The sequence below is a fragment of the Diabrotica virgifera genome, chromosome 1 (assembly GCF_917563875.1).
Source record: "Diabrotica virgifera virgifera chromosome 1, PGI_DIABVI_V3a".
NCBI lineage: Eukaryota > Metazoa > Arthropoda > Insecta > Coleoptera > Chrysomelidae > Diabrotica > Diabrotica virgifera.
In genome coordinates this window covers 735,568-757,152 of record NC_065443.1, presented here as the reverse complement: position 1 = coordinate 757,152, position 21,585 = coordinate 735,568, and the positions used below count along the sequence as shown (strand labels likewise).

The window sequence follows — 21,585 nt, the reverse complement described above, 5'->3', positions numbered from 1 at the left end:
GTTAAGTTAACTTCTTCTATTAGTTTTCTGTTGACCAATGTTATTTCAGATCCAGTGTCTATCATAATTTTAATTGGTTTCTCGTTGATAAATCCATCCACAAATTTTAAATTAACTCCATTTTTCTTTTCGTTGTTTCTTGCCAATTTAATAAACTCCTTGGGGTTACAAAAGATTCCTGTTTGATTTTTGGTTTTTAGTGAGCGCCGTCGTGAAAAAACGCCGGTTGCTCATCGTAGTTGATATTTTCGTCATAATGTCTCTCTCCGTCATATTCATCTGTCTGGGTATTATTTACTTCTCTTCTATTTTCTCTTGGTCTGTCGGATCTGTTTCGGTTTTCTCGATATCCCTGTTCATTTTGTCTACCATTATTTATGTTTTCTTGATTTGCGAGTGTGGTGTTTCTATTCTGGTATTCTCGATTTCTGTCCTCATTCCCTTGCCTCTTTCTTTGTTCATAATTTCCTCTTCCGTTGTCTCTATTTTCGTTTTCCCTTCTGGGATTAAATTCTCGTCTTGTATAGTCCCTCCTATTTTGATTTCTATCTCTGTAATCCTGTGTTTCTCGGAGCCTGTAATCTTCTCGCGACCTTCTTGATTTTCTTTCTCTTAGACGTGATTCTCTTATTTGTAGGAATTGGCATAAACTATCTATGTCTTTGTAGTTTTGCAATGTGATATGGTCTTCCAGCGTTTCTTCGAAATGTCTTGCAATCAGTTCTACTAATTGTTCCGATGAGTAATTATATTGTAAATGTTTTGCGTTATAGTAAATTTGTAATGCATATGTCCTTTCTGATATACCCATCCTATCATTGTATTTCCCCTTTTGCAATTCCTTGTTAATTTCCAATTGTTGGACTTTTCCCCAGAAATAATTCAAAAATTTTTGTTCAAATTGTTGCCAACTGTCAAATTCTTCTTCTTTGCAATCGAACCATAGGCTTGCTTCATATTTGAGATGGTTTCTGATAGTTTCTTTTGCTGTTTCGAAATTTCCGATGTGCTGTATTTTCTTTTTCAGGCTATTTATGAACGGCACTGGGTGTAATCTTCTTACATCCCCGCCAAACCTTATCTTCACGTCATCTGTGCTATGTATAACCATTTCTCTTCTTTCTCCGACATTCTGTTGCGTCCTGTTTTCGGTGACTTGTTTTTCTATTTCTGCGATTCTTTTTTCCACTTCTTCTCTGTCTACTTGAATAGCATTTTCCAACTTGTTTTCCAAACTTTCCATTTCTTTTTTCTGGCAATTCGTTAACTCCTTCATTTTTATTTCTTGTTCTTGCATGTGATCTTTAATTTTCATTTCATACTTTTCTATGCGTTCCTCCATTTTCTTGTTGTTCTCTTCTATTGCTTGTTTCATTTTTTGTTGTGTTTCATCCATTTTTTGGTCCAATTTTTGTTGTGTTTCATCCATTTTTTGATCCACTTTATCCATTTTCTTTGATGTTTCTTCCATGGCTTGTTTCGTTTCACGTTGATTTTCATCCATTTTTTGTTGTGTTTCATCCATTTTCTGTTCTATTCTTTGTGACTGGAGTTGCATCATTTGTAATAATTTATCTATTCCTGATAATTCTTGCTGTTCTGATGCCATGATTGTCGTGTCTAAAGTATCTTCTTGGTCTGTATTATCCTCTTGATTTGAATGTTCTTTTTGTTTTTTATTGTCTTTGCTTTGGCTTCTTGTCACAGACATTTGTTTTCAAGAAGTACTGTCCCCGCCAAATATGAAATTTTACTAGTATGTTACCAAGACGACTTTTTCTCACCCAAATATTATAAATTGTCAATAAATATATCAAATGTAAATATCGTAAAAATAAAATATTAAATCAGTTATGTAAAATTTGTACCTAAAGAGATCTAAAATTTTATGTTATCAAATGTAAGTATCTCACTTTTTACCACAGGCATATAAATTTTCAAATACCGGCTTTACTCTTTCTATCCTTCAAATTTGCCACTAGAAATACTTTTCAAATGCCCTCCACGTTGGACGACAGTTGTTGTGATCTTGATTATTGATATGAGATAATATTTTTATATGTCATTTAATTTAATCAATGCATGAATAATAATCTAATTAATTTACCAGATCACATATCAATGTGTTTTCAATCTCAGGGCTTTTTATAAAATTAAGTACTTACATACGTGGCTTCTAAGTATTTCTTAATGGTTCCTAATCGGGATAGGAAAGAAAAGAGTAAAATAATAACACATATGGGTTACAATTGTAATCAAAATATTGTTTATTTTATTTAAATGGCAATCACTGCTTAATATTTGCTATATCTTATTATTCTTAAACATAACATTTACACATGGGAATCTTATTTCCTTTTGATTTCCAAATTGAAAGTTTTTATTAACATTTAACTATTATGATTTATCAGCAACAATTCTATTTAAGTTTGATGAAGCTTTTCTGATATTATTGATTATGTTTCTTCAATTTTAAATGTGGTATTTACTACGAAAAACCCATACATTCATGTCCAAACAAATGAGACTGACCTTTTTCTGGTGCACTGAGAATGTCTTCACATAAGACCCGTTTCCTGCTGTCCTTGGCTGCAATCAAACCTCGTCCTGGCTTCCAGTAATGTTCTCCTCTGAAACTAACTCGTATAGCTCTCGTTTCCTGCTTCTGTCGTGATGCTGTGTTCTACCTTTTTCGAAACTGCAATCAGCTACCGGGACACTCTTGGCTCAAGGAGTTTCTTTTACTCTCAACCTGGCCTACTTCTCGTTCCACGATAGATACTCCACACTCACGGAGCTACACCGGCTTTCTCACTCTCCGTACACTACCGTCTACTACTCGACTTCACTTCTCGACAGCTCAAAACATTCTGCTCTCTCTTTGTCATTCATTCCCCTACTTTCTAAATATCCCTTCCAGATTCACAAATCAAAATTCCACCACCAACTCTCATTCGCAGTATTCCTCAAAACCAATTTTTAAACTTTCTAAATATGCTTAATGGATTTCAAAGAAAATAGTTAATTCCCATTCTAAAATTACTTTCTACTATATACAAATTTTAATGACCTATTCTCTATTTCCACTTAGTCTTATTTAGCATCGTCTAATGACCGATCCTTCCGCGAACAAACGATAATGACCTATTAACGATTTCACTTGAGTCTTATTTAATCACTTCTTAAAATTAAATATAACAATTTGTTGTATACAGGTTGTTCTAAATTTATATGCCCGTGGTTGAGAAAATTGAAAATATTTTATATTAAATTGAATTCTGTTTATAATTATCAAATTTTAATTTTCATATCACATAGAAATATAACAATATATATATATATATATATATATATATACACATTACTCTATTAATACCAAGCCCACTATATTAGTCAGACAACCGGAAGCCCACCCTTAATACGCCCGATAGAGGAGTGTATTTTATGTAGTTATATAGGAAATTCTAAAGTTAGTAAAGGCAACCTTTGAGGGGTAAGTTATTTTAATACACAAATAGTAGATATATGGTTTAGGTCTTTCGAAGCCCAAACATTTGAAGGCAATACGAAGCCAATTGTATAAAATGTTTATATTTACCAGACTATATGAAGCCCGACAGGGTTGTCAGATTTCTCAACTTTCACTATTTTATATTGCGTACCTGATCATATTTAAAAATGATCTTTTCGTACAAAAATCGGATTTGTTTAGGTTTAAACATTTTTGAAAATAAAATATATATTATTTAAAAGTAATTTATTGGAACTAAAAATAATCTATGTGGTTCAGTAAAAATAAAAATAAGTAATCACTTCCTTTCACGGAATGTATTATACACATATGTTTTTATTCGGACCCAGTCCTTATTTTCGAACACGTGTGGATGTAGTTTCAGTAGTTCGTCACATTCATGTTTCCGAGGGGTAATTTTTTTTTCAATATGTTTTTCAAAGTACTGAAGTAAAACTTGTTTTTCATTATCTGACCATTTGGCTCTGAATCTCTGGATGGATTTCGTGGATGATTCTAAAAACGTCAAAACGTTAAAAAAATACAAAAAAAATCACGTATGAATATATTTTGACTAAATATTTTAATATCTAATATTATTATTTCATATTTTTTCCAGGGACGGATCCACAGGAATAATCCAAATTTTAAGCGCAGAAAAGTAAAGTGGTCGTTTAAAAAGTTATGACCTATATTCATTTAAAGTTTTATTTTAATATTAAAATTTCTAACCGCCAAAAATATTTTCTATGTTAACCTGGTAATAACGGTGGTAATTTTGAAAAAACAAAAGTAGGGAAAAATCTCAGGTATTCCCGTTTTTTCTTTCTTTTATCTTTTTACTTTTATATTTATTCATTGATAACGTAACTTTAAACAAAATATGGCGGAATATCAAAAAATTTTGTTTTGTGATGATCACACTTTTACTTATTCATACCTTTAGTTTTTTTTGTTGGTGGTTCTTCACTATTTGCTTCGTTAGATTCGTAAAACGGCTTAGTCGCCTTTTTAAAATAATTTCTTGATAATGTGTTTTCATTATGTTGATCACGTTCCGTTGACTGATGCACATATCTGTCAGAATCTCCAGTATCTAATTCGTCTTCAGGTTTTTTCCCCTTGTAACCCGCTTTAGCACCTTCTGCATAATCGGTTCTTCATCGCCTTCGTATTCAGAGCTATAGTATTCGTTATCATCTATATTGATTTCACTTAATTTTTTTCCTCGGTACCGATTTCCCTTGCCTTTTTCCATAAGTAAAAGAATCTTGGCTACTTTAGCAGTCTGGTAGATATCTTGCGGTAGTCTAAAAGTATTTTATTAATTTTAAAACGATTTAAATGTCTATGTAGATACATGGTTTAGGTATCCATCGAATTTACCTTATCGGAAACAGTGAGAGTCTAATAGAACAATAATTTATTTTAAATACGGATTTATGAAGCATACATTCTAACAACGATTTTCGAATATTAAAGGGGAAATAACGATTTTTCATATATCGCATTCAAATATATCGGAAAGGCTGAAAGAAAATATGCTGGTAAATTTTAAAAAGAAATGTTTATTCATTAAACAAATTTAGACTCAACACGCGTTTTGCTAAGTTCGGACAAGGAACAATTAAAACCCGGTTTTAACTATTTTTCAAAGAAAGCTTTTTGAAATATTTTGTGTACGAGATACCTTTAAAGTAAACTTTTCGAAACTTAACCATTGTTGCTAATTCTATTACATTATGTATGATATATCATATCAAGCATAAAAAGTTTAAAAAAATCCTAACCAAAATTAACAGTGCATGCATACTCTTAAAGTTGACATTACCTGTTAAACTCGGTATGTGTCTTCTTTGTATGTCCCATAAAAGTGGCGATTTGTTCCATTTCGTCATCATCGAGGGCTAATAATTGCAGAGTCGTGGCAATTTGTTTCCTAAATCTAGTTGATGTCAATAGTTCTGGATGTTTGGCTCCACAATTAATAGCTATCTTTCTAATTGTGTTTGCGCCAGACATCCAGCGATCTTCGGAATCAGGATTTGCAAAAAGATATGGATTGGTTTCTGGTACAACATTGGTTTCTTGTCTGACTTTTAGTAAAAGGCTAATGTATTTTTGCGTCTGGAATGAAAATAAAATTGGAACAGGTTTTGAGCCTTTACCTCCAGTTACAAAACGCCTATGATTTTTATATATAATCTTTTCAACTTCAGTGAGTGCCTCTGTAAAACTTTCTTGATTAAGTGTATCGTAGTTCCTCCCGTAGGTTTCTACTGTTAAATACTGCACGTCCCCTACTCTTTTACGGTTAAAAATCACCGTCTTAGCCAAAATACATTCTGTCAATTTTTTATAATTACTTCTAATATTGGTATTTTCCTGAAGTAGTTTAAACAATTCAGCTGATAGCGCATTTAAGTAGTCATTAAAAAGCTTTATACAGGGTGTTTCATTGGGAAACGGAAATACTTTAATGATGAATAGAGGTCACCAAGGCGGTTCTAGGTATACTAAATTTTTTGCCCTACCGACTTTTATATCCGAGTTACAGGGTGTTTTATCGATTTTGCTCATTTCTTTCCTAAGCCATAATTTTAGAACCACCCTGTATATTTTTTTAATATTTGGTACACATATCTCTAATATAAAACCCAAACGACCGACATACTAACCACAAGAAAAATCCAGGTCCGTATTAACAAAAAATTATAAAATTATTGTGACCTTAAAACAACACCCTGTATATTGAAATTTTAAAAATCTGTTTGCATATTTGAAAAGAGCACAAAAAACTAAGTCTAATAGTTCGCTTCGATGTTTCGGCCAGACAATTTTTTGGTTTTAATTTTGAAATTATATTGAATTTTTTTAAGAACTCCACATTAAGAAGCAGGTATTATTAACTTTTAATTATAAATTATTAAATTCATTGAATAAATACTCATTTTAAAATGAATCAATATTTATTTACCACATTGGAAAGACCCAATTATTAATCACAAGAAAAATCCAGGTCCGGATTAACAAAAAAACATAAAGTAATTTTGACCTTGAAACAACGCCCTGTATATTGACATTTTTAAAAATTGTTTGCACATTTGAAAGGACCACAAAAATCCGAGTTTATAGATTCACTTTGATTTTTTGTGCAAATATTTATTAACTTTAATTTTGAAATTAAAAATATTAAAATTTTCAAGAACCCTGAAATTAATAAGCAGGTTTTTAAAGCACTTTTATTAATAAATCATTCAAGTTAATGAATAAATACTAATTTTAAAAATAATCAGTTATTATTTACAGCATTAGAAGGACTTACTTACTAATCACAGAAAAATCCAGGGCCGTATTAACAACAAAATACAAAGTAATTCTGACCTTGAAAAAACACCCTGTATATTGAAATTTTTAAAATACGTTTGCACACCTGAAGAGAGCACGAAAAACTAAGTTTAATGTCCCGCTTTAATTTTTTGTGCAGACAATTTAATGACATTACTTTTGAAATTATATCGAAGTTTTTATTATGAGTTCCCAGAGTTCTTAAAAATTTCGACATAATTTCAAAATTAAATTCATTAAATTGTCTGGCCAAAAAATTGAAGCTAACGATTAAACGTAGTTTTTTGTGCTCTTTTCATACCTATGTGCAAACGGATTTTGAAAATTTCAATATACAGGGTGTTGTTTCAAGGTTACAATTACTTTATATTGTTTTGTTAATCCGGACCTGGATTTTTGTTGTGATTTGTAAGTGGGTCATTCGAATGTCGTAAATACTTATTGAATATTTTTAAAATGGGTATTTATTTAATAACTTTAATAATTTATTGTTAAAAGTGCTTTAAAAATCTGCTTTTTAATTTCAGTGTTCTTAAAATTATCAATATATTTAATTTCAAAATTAAAGTCATTAAATTTCCTTCACGAAAAATTTAAGCAAACCGATAAACTCAGATTTTTGTGGTCTTTTCAAATGTGCAAACAAATTTTGAAAATTTCAATATACAGGGTGTTGTTTCAAGATCACAATTACTTTACTTTTTTTTTTGTTAATCCGGACCTGGATTTTCTTGTGATTAATAGGGCCGTTCCAATGTGGTAAATAAGTATTGATTAATTTTAAAATGAGTATTTATTCAATAGCTTTAATAATTTATAATTAAAAGTTAACAATAGCTTCATTTTAATGTCAGAGTTCTTAAAAAATTCAATATAATTTTAAAATTAAAGTCATAAAATTGTCTGGCCGAAAAATGGAAGCGAACAATTAGATTTAGTTTTTTGTGCTCTTTTCAAATATGCAAACAGATTTTCAGAATTTCAATATACAGGGTGTTGTTTTAAGGTCACAATTACTTTATAATTTTTTGTTAATCCGGACCTGGATTTTTCTTGTGATTAGTTTGTCGGTCGTTTGGGTTTTGGATGATACACATGTGTACCAAATATCAAAAAAATATACAGGGTGGTTCCAAAGTTATTACTTAGGAAAGAAATTGGCAAAATCGATAAAACACCCTGTAACTCGGTTATAAAAGCCGGTAGGGCAAAAAATGTAGTATACCTAGAACCGCCTCGGTGACCTCTATTTACAATTAAAGTATTTCCGTTTCCCAATGAAACACCCTGTATCACTTGCTAGTGGCAATTGCAAAGGCTTTTCCCAGTGTTTCTCTTTAAGGGTTTTCAAAGCTAAACTAGACAGTTCGTTACACCAGTGACCCTCAATTAACTTTCTTAGATCTTTAATTTCGATTTTTTTAATTTTCTGATCGATCCATTCTATACCAGGAAGACGTTTTTTTTTTCTAGAACTAGTTTGTATGCTACATCACAAACCGTTTTTAAGTTGGATCCCATATGCAACGCTAGTGATGGTGATTTGAAGCTTTTACTCTCTACACTATAACCACTTATTTCTTTGGTAGCAAGTATTAGGTAATTAAATAGTTCTGGTTTCAAGGCATCAAATAAATTTTTAATATCATATGATTTTTTTAATGTAATAAGTAAACGGCCCAACTCTCTCATTTTATTCGAAATAACATTAATTATTTGTTTTCTTTTATGTTTTGAGAGAAGAGTTTCGCCGTACATACAGATTAGGGTGTCATTCTTTACTGCTTCACTTTTGTCATCAGGACGCATGATACTGAATACTTCGTCTTTAATTCAAGCATTTTGTAAAAAAGTTGAGTTTTTCACATTAACCATCGCCATAAAAGTTTGTGAAGCAGATAAACAATTCTTTGGGTTTGACGATGACCTATTTTTACAGCTTTTAACGTGTTTGCTTAAAAACTCTTTAGTGTAATGTCCCAGACAATGACTACAAACAAAGTATTTTGGATCTAGTTTTTTTGAAGATTTAACAGGGCGTGTAATATTTTTTTCTGTTTGTAGAATAAAATATCCTTGTTTTCTTAAAGCAGCTACAAGTTCCATACGTTTCTTACTTTTGGGCTTTAGGGATTTGATTAACTGAACTTTCTTATTATCTGGATGGTGCCTGAAAAGGTGTCTGGTAAAATGAGTAATAACGTCTTTGAAGCAAATGGCACATATTGTTGGCCGCTCTCTTGCTGAAGGTTTTCTTTCGTAGTTAAAAAATATCTGTTTTACGGACGAATGTACTTTCACTCTGAACAATGAACCCAATATACAAAATTGTAGGATATGGGCTACTGAAAAACCGCAGCTTTTTCTAGAAACACGCACCCAGTACCCGAAGAAGACAAAGTCTGGTTGGGAATAATAGGTCATCACTTAATTGGGCCCTTTTTCTACGAGGAAAATCTAACTGCAGAACGTTTTATAATGTTATTAGATAAAGACATTTTGCCTGCTTTGGCAGAGGTTGTCCGAGAAGACCACGAGGTGTGGTTCCAAATGGACGGATGTCCTGCCCATAATAGCCAGACTGTAAAAGAATTTCTCAACAATTGTTTTAATGATTGTATTATTGGACCAAATTGCCAAATTAAGAGGCCCCCTAGGTCTGGAGATCTTGCCCCAAACGATTTTTTTGGGGGCATTTGAAAACCAGGATTTATTCCGAAAAAAAGTTAAATTCACTAGAAGAACTTAAAAATAGTATATGCGAAGAATGTAGAAAAACTTCTCCTCGAATATTGGCTAACGTTCGTAGAGAATTTTACAATAGATTAAGGTATTGTTTAGTTCAAAATGGTGGAATATTCGAGCACTTGCTTTAATTAAATATTAAAACTGTGTTGTATGTTAAATTTTATGATTAGTGTATTAAGTATTAGTATTATTATAGTATTAAATCATTTAAAATAAATAAATCATTTTGCCGTTATTTTAGTGTGATAAATTGACGATAATCTTGTGCCAACAAATATGACAGATCTTTGAAATTTTTAAAAAAAGGTGTTGATTGTTCCTTAATAACTCAAATAGGTGATGGAAAGGGGAAGATATTTTCGACAATTTTCACTCCACGACGAAAATAATTCGTTTTTTGAGAATGCCATCTGATATAAAAAGTAATTTGCTACAAAAAAAGTCTTATGGACTTTTAGCTAAAACAATTAGGGAAGCAGGAATATGTATTTCTTTATTTTTGCATTGTAATTCCTATGGTGCGTAATGAGATGCAGCACCCGGTATATATTTTTGATATACTTCTATAAAAAACACCATTACAATTTAGAAAGCTGGCTCATTAAATCCGCACAAGGTGTCTCGAGTATTAAAAACAATCGCCAATACTTTGAAGCAATGTTGCCAATTCAACGGGACTCGTACTGTATGTGAATCAACTCGGGCTTCGAATACGCTGTAAATATATTAAATGTGTATATAAATATACACCTAATGTTCGAGACGCCCCCTACCCATCAAATCGATGAACTAAATGGCGTATGTTTGGAGATACTCCCTGACAATTCGAAGCCCAAAAAAAAAATGTGTTATTGATAGCGTTGTGCAGCGTACAGTTTAGGCTCAAACATATACACGTTAATCTTTAGGAAGCCCGGAGTCGGGCCTCGTATTGTCGATGCGGGCTTCATATTAATAGGGCAATATGGAACTTTTGGCTTCGTATTATCGGTTAATGAGTATATATATATATATATATATATATATATATATATATATATATATATATATATATATATATTGTTTGAATATGATTCTTGAACCTTAATATATTTTTTAATTTGGGTTTCTTGGGCTTAGGTTCACAAAGAAAAAGAGATGGCTATGATGTTATGTCATATCATTTAATCGACGTTTCGACAGGAATATCCTTGCCTTTTTCAAGATCATTACGTGACTAAAATTTTGTTTACGACTTTTGACGAAATGTTTTTTAGTCACGTAATGATCTTGAAAAAGGCAAGGATATTCCTGTCGAAACGTCGATTAAATGATATGACATAACATCATAGCCATCTCTTTTTCTTTGTGAACCTAAGCCCAAGAAACCCAAATTAAAAAATAAAATATATATATATATATATATATATATATATATATATATATATATATATATATATATATATATATATATATATATATATATATATAATAAATATACGTACAAAATTTATTTCGCAAGAGATGAAGGTAGCGAAATAAATCCTTTTTCCCTATCCCTAAATAGGTTTTACATTTATTTTAAATTTAATTTATTATATACAATTTATATATACATACACATAATATACCTATACTTATATGTACAAAATTTATTTGGCCGAAGCGATGACGGTCGCGATGATGGTCGCGAAATGAATCCTTTTTCCCCATTAGCCCAGTAAATGAACGGGAAATTCGGCGATACTGTAATTTTCAGGGACAACTCCGAATTGCATGAAACATTGGATTTAGGTTCTACTTACCCTCCACTTCAAAGTTGAAATTTTGCCGTTGGTTGCTTTTACTTGGGGGGTGACAGTCACCCCTTCTCGGAGGTGAAAAAACATACGTTCTAGATAAGACCGGAAATGAATAAATTGACTTATTTTAAGCAACTTTTGTTCTATAGAGTTTTTTACTTAAGTCAATACTTTTCGAGTTATTTGCCATTGAAAATGTTGATTTTTCGACAATAAACTACGTTTTCAGACGGTTTTTCGAAAATAACTCAAAAAATAAATATTTTACCCAAAAAAATATCCTTAGCAAAAGTGTAGCTTATAAAAAACCCAAAAAAATGGTGTATCAGTAAAGTATATCAATCAAACACAAACAAAGTTGTAGCTCATAAAAAATACGTTCTTATTCGTCTAATATCGAATATTTCAAGGTGAAATCACCGAAAAATTTAGCAATTTTCGGGAAAAGCCGATTTAAACTTTTTTAAAGTGTTTATAAAAATCTTTGTTTTAATTGTTAACAAAAGCTTTAGTATTAAACATAAGCAAGTTACGCTCAAAATAAAGTTGGCCCTCTTTTTTTTTTGTAAAAAATCATGAAAATCTCTCCGTGTTTAGCTCCCCAAATGAAATAATCGCTACCGCTTTACAAACAATTTACTTACCTATCTAATTTTTATATGATCTGTCAGTCTCACCGGTTTAAAGTGTTTATTTTTGAAAGGGTTATAATTGAGAAAGCTTGAATGGGTCACTAATCACGAGTGTATGCAAATTTTGAACAGCCATCTCTTAACCAATTTTTGTCTTACGGAGAAACAAAATAAAACTAGCATATTTATAATACCAAAACCTACATTTTTTTACTCTTTAAGATTGATCTTATCACTAATACTTTTTAAGTTATTTTGAAAAAATTAAATTTTTCAAAAATTTTTAGAAATTTATTTTTACTATAAAACCAAATGTTTTCAAAAATAAGCACTTCAAACCAATCAAACTTAAATATAAACAATACATATACAGTTAAAATAGATTGTAAAGCCAAACGATTAATTTCATTTAGGGTGCTAAATAGAGGGAGGATTTCACGATTTTTTTACCAAAAAAAAAAGGGGACAACTTTTTTTTCAGTGTAACTCGTTTATTTTTGATGCTGTAAACGTTTGTAAAAAACAAATAATAAGCTTTTTTTTGATATTTTAAAAATTTTAATAAGGTTTTTCCGAAAAACGCTTCTTCTTCGGTGATTTCGCGTTGAATTATTCGATTTGGAATTAGACGAATAAGAACGTATTTTTCATGAGCTACAACTTTGCTTCTACTTAATTTGTACACCATTTTTTTCGTTTTTTTTATGGGCTACACATTTGCTAAAAATATTTTTTTCGATAAAATATCTACTTTTTGAGTTATTTGGGAAAAACGGTCTGAAAACGTAGTTTTTTTGTCGAAAATCAACATTTTAAATCGCGAATAATTCGAAAAGTATTGACTTACGTAAAAAACTTTATAGAACAAAAGGTGCTTAAAATAAGTCAATGTATTCATTTCCGGCCTTATTTTCACCCCCGAGAAGGTAAATGTCACCCCCCAAGTAAAAGCAACCAACGGCACAAATTCAACTTTGAAGTGGAGGGTAAGTAGAACCTAAATCCAAATTTTCATGCAATTCGGAGTTGCCCCTGGAAATTACATTCCAAAACGGTCATTTATTGGAGTACATCCTAAAATAGGTTTTACATTCATTGTAAATTTAAATACCTCTACACAATTTATATATTTCAATACTTTTTCCCCTATCCAAAAATCGCACAATGTCCCTAAAGAAGTTTTCACTTCAAAAAATGATTGTTTTTATTTTTTAGGTAAATCTACATTAGTCTCGCATAGTAGCAAATTCTGTATTATTTGCAAGGAAAAAAAAAGAGACATTAAAACACATATAAAACAAGTTCACCAATCAATTACGAAGAGAAATTTTAAATGCAACGCATGTGGGACATCATTTTTTTTTAAAGAAATGGCTTGTGGGCATAATTGCACGCGACCTGACAGATAAATATTTGAAGCCCTCGCCGCACTTCACATAGAGGGGCGGATATCATAGTATAGTAGTAGATTTTGTGTTAATTGCGATGAAAAAAACTTGAAGGCACTTGTGGGAGTGCCGACAGAAGTGAAAACTTCTTATAGTAAATACATTACGAGCTCAATGCTTTTTCCCCATCCAAAAAGAAGTGCTATACCTATATTGTATACGCGATGCGTATGCCCTATGCTATTTATGTATACCTACATACTCATAATTTATATACGTACAAAATTTATTTTAGCGACGTGATGACGGTCGCAAATTTAATACTTTTTCCCCATCCAAGAAGTGCACAACGTCCCTAACGAAATCTTCAATTCAAAAATTTATTTCGTCGAAGCGATGACGGTCGCCAATTTAATACTTTTTCCCCATCCAAAAAGTGCACAACGTGCCTCAAGAAGTTTTCACTTCAAATATTTATTTCGTCGAAGCGATGATGGTCGCGATGACGCACAGTGTTCAAAATTGAAGGCAACGTGATCGTAAGTACAAAAAAAAATCTGAGAATGCCGAAATTAAGGGGCTCGTTTGTACTACTCATGATGCAACTTCTCAGCAAAAATTGATTTTTTATATTTGTTAGGGCCAGATGTATTAATGATCAAAAGTACAAAATTCGATATAATTTTATACATCAAATTTAAATCCTCAGGGGCTGCCTTTTACTTTGATTATTACTTCATTTACGTGGATAGCTAATATAAAAGTAATTATTTGAGATAAAAGTACATACTTTAAAGATTAAAATAGCATAGTTAGCTTCAAGGAAAGGTGATTTTGGCTTTGATATAATCGGGTGTCTAAAAACCTATAGGGGTTGGTTATGACAAAAACTATTTTTAAGAAATGTATTTTAATTAAATCAAACAAAAGTTTAACACTTCTTTTACTTATTAAATAACTGAAATAAAACTTAAACACTATTGAGTTAGACAAAAAGTGTAAAATATATGCTGACGACAAACGTAACAACCAACCCCAAAAGCATGATTTGTAAAAATGCTGAATAACTTTAACAAAACTATATTTATTGAGCAACTATATAATAAAAAAGAAACATAATATACTGATTACTGATGCATTTACACGTCACAAGAATATTTAATATCATTATGTATTACCAAAGATATTAATACTTACTTCGGCATATTAAATTTTATTCGGAGGCATGAAAACACATAACCACACTCTACGGGATTATACGATGGACTGGCGCTGTGTCGTTTGGATATATTATAGGTAACAGACATGCGCGAAATTCTTCAGACTTGTTATGGAGTCAACGACTATTCGTAAGTAATAAAAGCGTCTGTAACAACCTGCCCCTGTAACAACCAACCCCGGTCTGCCCTACAATTTTTGATAAAATTAATGTTTGACAGCGTATTACGTTTATTGTGCCATCTTGTGCCACATTAAATCCTTCACTAAATGAAAGATTACAATGTAAGGAATAAAAAAAAATATATGACAAACTAAGCAAAGCTGCGCAACTGAGTACATTAGCTGAATTAATAATTGCACTCGTACGGATTGTTTACATGTATGTCAAACACATGATATTTGTTAGGGTTACGAAAAGAGATTTTAGTTTTGATGAAGTAGTGCTATTCCTCAATAGAGAATATACTCTCTATATAAATAACATACTCCTCACTCTTAACGATAAAGTCATTAATTTTCGAGATATTTGAACTTAAACAAGTAGGTAACGGCACGGTATTTTGATTAATGTATTGTGCAGCTGAATTTTTAATTTCAAATATTTCGAAAATTTATGATTTTATCATTATGAATGAATAATATTCTCTTCAGTCTTAACGATAAAATCATTGATTTTAGAGATATTTGAAGTTTAAAATTAAGCGGCACAATGGATTAATCAAATATCTTTGCCGTTACATGTTTAACTTCAAATATCTCGAAAACTAATGACTTTATCGTTGCAAATGAAGTGCATGTTATTTACATAGAGAGTATTGGAGAATCGAAAAATTGCGCTAAAATGGCATTTCCGCCAGTGGCGTAGAATTTGGCAAGGGTCAACCATTCACTGTCCCCTGTCGTACGCCTCTGGTAATAGTCAGAAACGTTTGTTTAACATAATTTGATAGGGTGTACAGTACCTACACTTTGTGCGAAGTATGAAAAGGATACGTCGAAAAGTTTTAAACCACTGAGCAAAACTAGTTTTTAAATTTTTAAATAAAACACCCTGTAATTCTGTAAGGACCCACATTTTATTTAAGCGATTTGGGTTAAATCCTAATATTTTATGGTCTAGAATCTACAACTCAAAGATTGGACATTCTTAATGAAACACCCTGTATAACGATATTTTTTAAGTAATTCACCCCCTAATGAAGGGGTAATTCACCCCCTAATGAAAACTAAAAAAACGACCCCTATTATACATATACTCGTTATATCGTATAATACCTCAAATATTCCAAGCTTTCAGCGAGATAACTTACAGTTTAAACAAATTTAGTTTCGATCACGTTTTGACCAAATTTGAACACTGTGTGACGGTCGCCGTCATCACGTCGCTGAAATAAATTTTGTACGTATATAAATTATGTGTATGTAGGTATACATAAATATCATAGAGCATACGCATCGCGTATATGATATAGGTATAGCACTTCTTTTTGGATGGGGAAAAAGCATTGAGCTCGTAATTTATTTACTTAAGAAGTTTTCACTTCTGTCGGCACTCCCACGAGTGCCTTCAAGTTTTTTTTAAAGGAAATCGCTCAGGACCTTCCTATGGTCTGTATTTTAACCAGGAGGAGTAACTCAAATTTACAGCGCCGTAATACTTGTTTGTAATTGGTCCAACGTCAGGCAAGTTTACTCCACTGTTACGAAATTGTGACACTAATGACAGTTATGAAATTATGACACTTCTGTCATTTTCTGTCATTTGTGTGTTTTTTGCGCTTTTCCTTTAATTTTTAGATTCTTAGTCATATTTATATTAAAAACAGTTGTTTTTATAACTCTTTAGCGACGGATCAGTATAATATAGTATGTATGGACAATCGTGGAAAAGCGATATGATCAACCAAAAAAGAAGGTGTATTTGGTGATTTTTCTAGTCGCTTTGAAAACACATAATTTTTTGGGTGTGAATCTGTCTTCTTAGTTTACTCCTCCTGGTTTAAAAACAGACCATAGCTGTTCTTGATTTTGTTCATCATAGATAATATTTACAGTCCGTACAATATAAATACCGTTGCACGTCATCCGCGTCATAGCATGTGACGTCACATGATACCAACACAAAATATTTAAGTGATAGGTCTGTTCTTTTTTAGAATTGTTTTCTTTTGGTGCCTATTCGTTTAGAATATTGGCTTTAAATAGATTAGTTGTTGTTGTGGAGAACCATTTTCTCAGGTTCTTTAGCCGTGTGATATTCTTCTTCTCCCTATAACTTACATATTTGAATTAAAATGGGTTTAGGATTTTTTTATACTTTGGCAACAATGTCAACTTTCATACTTTTGGCAGATCTCTAACGTAGATAATGACGTGCAAGGGTATCTAAATATTACGGACTGTAAATAAGTAATAAAATGTGTCGTTTTTGTTTATTCTATTTTGAATCTTTATTGTTTACAAATTGTTTTTAACGTTTAGGTCTGGATCCCGCGTATGAAAAAAAAGTTGATTAATAGCAAGCTGAAAATTTGTTAATAGCTTAAGGGTGTCTAGTCGGACAATCTTTTGATATATGGGAACACTGGAACAGGGGCAGTTTTAATTGTGGAACAGATTAAAAATTTGGAACAATCAGACCACGAAAACGGCACGTGTATTTTGTCCGACAGAACAAACTTAAACTCTCCGAACAGAGATTAAACTCTCATGCAAAAATCAGACTGCTATTTATCACCAAATGGGAGTTTTAATGAGTGGAACATGTAGAATATGTGAAATGACAGGAATTATGACAGGTGATAAATAGCAGTCTGATTTTTGCATGAGAGTTTAATCTCTGTTCGAAGAGTTTAAGTCTATTCTGTCGGACAAAATAAATGTGCCGTTTTCGTGGTCTGACCGTTCCAAATTTTTAACCTGTTCCACAATTAAAACTGCCCCTGTTCCAGTGTTCCCATATATCAAAGTTTATCCGACTAGACACCCTTAAGCTATTACCAAATTTTCAGCTTGCTATTAATCAACTTTTTTTTTTCATACGCGGGATCCAGACCTAGTTGTTATTATTAATTATTAATGTGTATATTATTAATTGTTAAACGTAAAAATATTAGTTAATTTTTGTTTTCTATTTTCAATTTTTTTATTTATTTACATTGAATATTAGTTTGATTTGTTGTATGTACAGTCTGAAAAATGAAAGAATACCCATGAACGATCACATGAATCACTTCCCAGCAAACAGACCGACGTGTTAATGACGTGAATTTTGGGTACATTTCACACCAATATACGTAAATTGCTTACGTGCATTTCACGTGAAAATTTGGTTAGAATGTCACATTGAAAATACGTCTTTAAATTACGTGAATAACTCGTCTTCAATAGATGTGTTATTTACATTTAAATAGCAATAAAATGTTCGCAATAAAATGTAAAAAAGCAATCGGCACTTCAGCCCTCGAGAAGTAAGGTAAACATTAATACGAAAGACATTATTATAAATAAACCCGCCTAAAATAAAACGAGGGAAAGAATAAAGAAAGCTCTTCTCTTCATTTTACGTTTTACTTTTTGTTGTGAGAAGCTGATAGCTGATTTTAGAGGTTATGATAATCGATTATAAAAATCGATTATTTTTAAATTAAAGTTAAACTATTCTACTCATTTTAACCCGGGAGTAGTCACGCTCACTTCTGTAACGTGAATAGGGCTTTTCATTCACAGTCATTTGTTTCGAGCTTCTGTCATGTGTCACATAATATTAATATATCTACGACATACGTTATTGGTATATACAATAATACAAACCAAAGACGTATGACGTAGATATATTAATAGTATGTGACACATGACAGAAGCTCGAAACAAATGACAATCGATGAAAAGCCCTATAGTCGCGTGTTAGATTCTATCTCAAAATACGAATTTAAATACGGATTTACAACAAATTTTTATTTTATAGTATTTTTATTTATTTGTTATTTTAGAAATATTATTTCTAACAATTATTAAAGCTAATTGGCTCTCCCCATAGCCATAAATTCCACAAAAAGAAGAAGAAAAAAAAATAAATAAAAAAAATCCTACGTATTACTACACCCTTCCTCGAGGCACTTACGAAATTTTTTCAAAATTCCAAAATTTTTTATCAAGTTATCGCGAAAAAGGATAAAATGTGAGATTCTATCAAACGGCGCTACTACTCGCGGGTTAAATTAGTTTTACATTTTTTCTTTTTTTTTTTAATTTCTTTTACTGTCTATTAACTAATTGGCTTTACTAAAAATCTATTTCAATACTAAAATAATATAAAAAGAATGTGTGTGTACTTTGTACGCACGTAAGAAGTTATACTTCTATTATATGATTTCAACGAAATAAATATACTTTAAATAGTTTATTTTTATTTTATTTAAATATTAAACTAATTTTAATGCTTACCACTTACGCTGCTTTACCAAAAATAAAAAAAGAATATGAATGGTCCGGATTTGAACCCAAGACCTATCGATCTCTAGCCGAATGCTCTACCGATAATGCTACGAGCTCTCTGTTTATATAGTTTCTCGAACATAATGACAATTCACGGTAACAAACAGATGAAGTGAAGTATAAATAAAAATGTGTTAATAATACTACTTATCTTACTCCCGAGGAAGACAAACCCAAAAACATAAAAAAATTTAATAAATATATTGACTAAAAACACTAATATATTCTTTTTGCACTGAAAGATATATAACTTGAAAAATTTAGCAGCTTAACGCCATACTGTCTGTGCGCATGCGCGCAGGATAATAAAAATTCACTCGCAATCGCGCCTAAAGAAGTATAACTTCAAAAAAAAATAATCCTATCGAAACCTATTATTCGACAAATCGATTAATTTAGTTTTCGAACCAACTATTTTAGTCACGTGATAGTAGTTAAAGTATGGAAAAGGATGAGAAAGACTTGGTAGTACGTCATCACCGCGCACGATTTGAAAATTAGACTCAACATCAGTTTAGCTCCTGTGATATTTTTAAAGGAAAAAAAATAGCAAAAATAGCTTCAATTCAAATCAAGGTTGGATTGAAATAGTTATGCTAAATGTTAAATAAAAGCGAAGTCATAAATTTTTTGTTTAAATATTGGTATTATTTACATTACTTTTGTGTGAAATACATCTAATGTTTCAACGTCCATAAAATACAGTGAGTAAAATTCATGCGATACGTAAATATTTAACCAATACTGTTGTGTTTTCCAAAATATTTCTCAAAATTTAACCAAAGGAAGTTATTTCTGTTTCGTGATTATTACGTGAAATAAACGTACCTTTGCGATATAACCGATATTCACAACTATTATAAAAAAACATGTACTATATTCGGCATTATGATTTTATATTATTCTAATGTCAAACGTGTATAAAGGAAGCACTAATATAAAGGTGAATGATTTGGCTCTGAAATACGTTTTTTTCCCGTCATAAATCACCGAGTTACAAGTTACCTATTCGTTGAAATCTGCCGTAAATTTTACCTAACTGGGCCAAGTTTGTTTGCTGATTTATTTTGTATTCGCTGTCTTTTTCTATAACAAACGTTTGCTATTTATAGAAAAAGACAGCAAATACAAAATAAGTGATTGATGTGATCGTTCATGGGCATTCTTTCATTTTTCCGACTGTACCTACACTTCTGCAATAGTAATTATTGATATATTTGATTTAAAATGGATTCAGGATTTTTTTATACTTTGGCAGCAATGTCAACTTAGATCTCTGGCGTAGATAATGACGTGCAACGGTATCCTTACTGTACGGACTGTAAATAAGTAATGAAAAAGGTTGTTTTTGTTTATTCTGTTTTACATCTTTATACTACACATACAATCGGCTCAAATTGTTGTTAACGTAAGATTATTATTTAATTTTTGTTTTCTTTTCCAATTTTTTTTATTTATTTACATTGAATAATAATTTGTTTTGTTGTATGTACACTTTTGCAATAATTATGTGATATCGTCGGCATACTGCCAAAAGTGACCAAGTCAAAAAAAAATCTCAATTTGATGTTTATTGACCAAATAACTTAAAATTATAATATCTTTTCAGAAAAAAGGCCCAAGCCGCAATACAAATATGGTTGCCTAATTTCAGGTACCGCTTACAATGCTTAAAGGCTGTATGACACTATGCATTTTCTTGTATCATTTCTAATATCGTTTCTGATATCGTTTCTTGTATACATTTTCTTGTATCATTTCTTGTACGTACATTTGTGCCCTGTATGACACTATGCAAGTTCTTGTATCGAAAACTGCACGAAATTCGGCACGTGATTGGTCGAAATTTTGTTTGTCACCCTGTCACGTTACATTGGTATGGTAGTACTGCGTCTACAGCTGATTTTAAGGATTTTATAAAATTTATAAACTTTTAAAAACAAATATTTTAATGTTATAATAACTAGAATTTTTACGTTGACTGTTGATTATTTGTGTTTTTTATTTTGTTTTAATATTTGTGCTAAAATATTTGCATTATAATTATCTTCAGTTTGATCCAAATTGGAACTATTGTATTTTCCTCTATTAAAAAATTATGCAATATGAAACCCAAAGTTATTCTAAATATATGGTTATTAGTAGAACAGTAGACCATACCAAACGGTATATTAAGTATCAATAAAATATTTATAAATAATACCATTGTATAACTAGACCATTGTGTAAATATAACCATAAATATACCATTGTGTAAATAAACAATGATAATACCTACAAAACACAAATAAATTCATCAAGACATAAATCATATGATCTCATTTTCAGCCGCCATTATGACATTTAGAAGTTTTACCAGCAGGTTTTACGTTTTTGCTCTTTGCGCAGAAATTGGCGCAGTTATTGTACAAGAATCTGTGCCTGACACAAATTCTTGTATCGTTTCTGATATCGTTTCT

The 21,585-nt window shown here is 31.1% G+C and overlaps 1 protein-coding gene across 2 annotated transcripts in view; it reads right to left on the bottom strand.

The window, feature by feature from the left end:
• Positions 1-196: 196 nt before the first annotated feature.
• The window catches only part of LOC126879562 (uncharacterized protein DDB_G0283697-like), a 316,279-nt gene continuing 294,890 nt past the window's right edge, over positions 197-21,585 (bottom strand). For both annotated transcript variants that reach the window (XM_050643341.1, XM_050642905.1), the window contains exon 2: positions 197-2,752. In XM_050643341.1, coding sequence (XP_050499298.1) covers positions 197-1,711 — 1,515 coding nt within the window. In that variant the 5' untranslated portion in view covers positions 1,712-2,752. The remainder of the gene's footprint in view (positions 2,753-21,585) is intronic.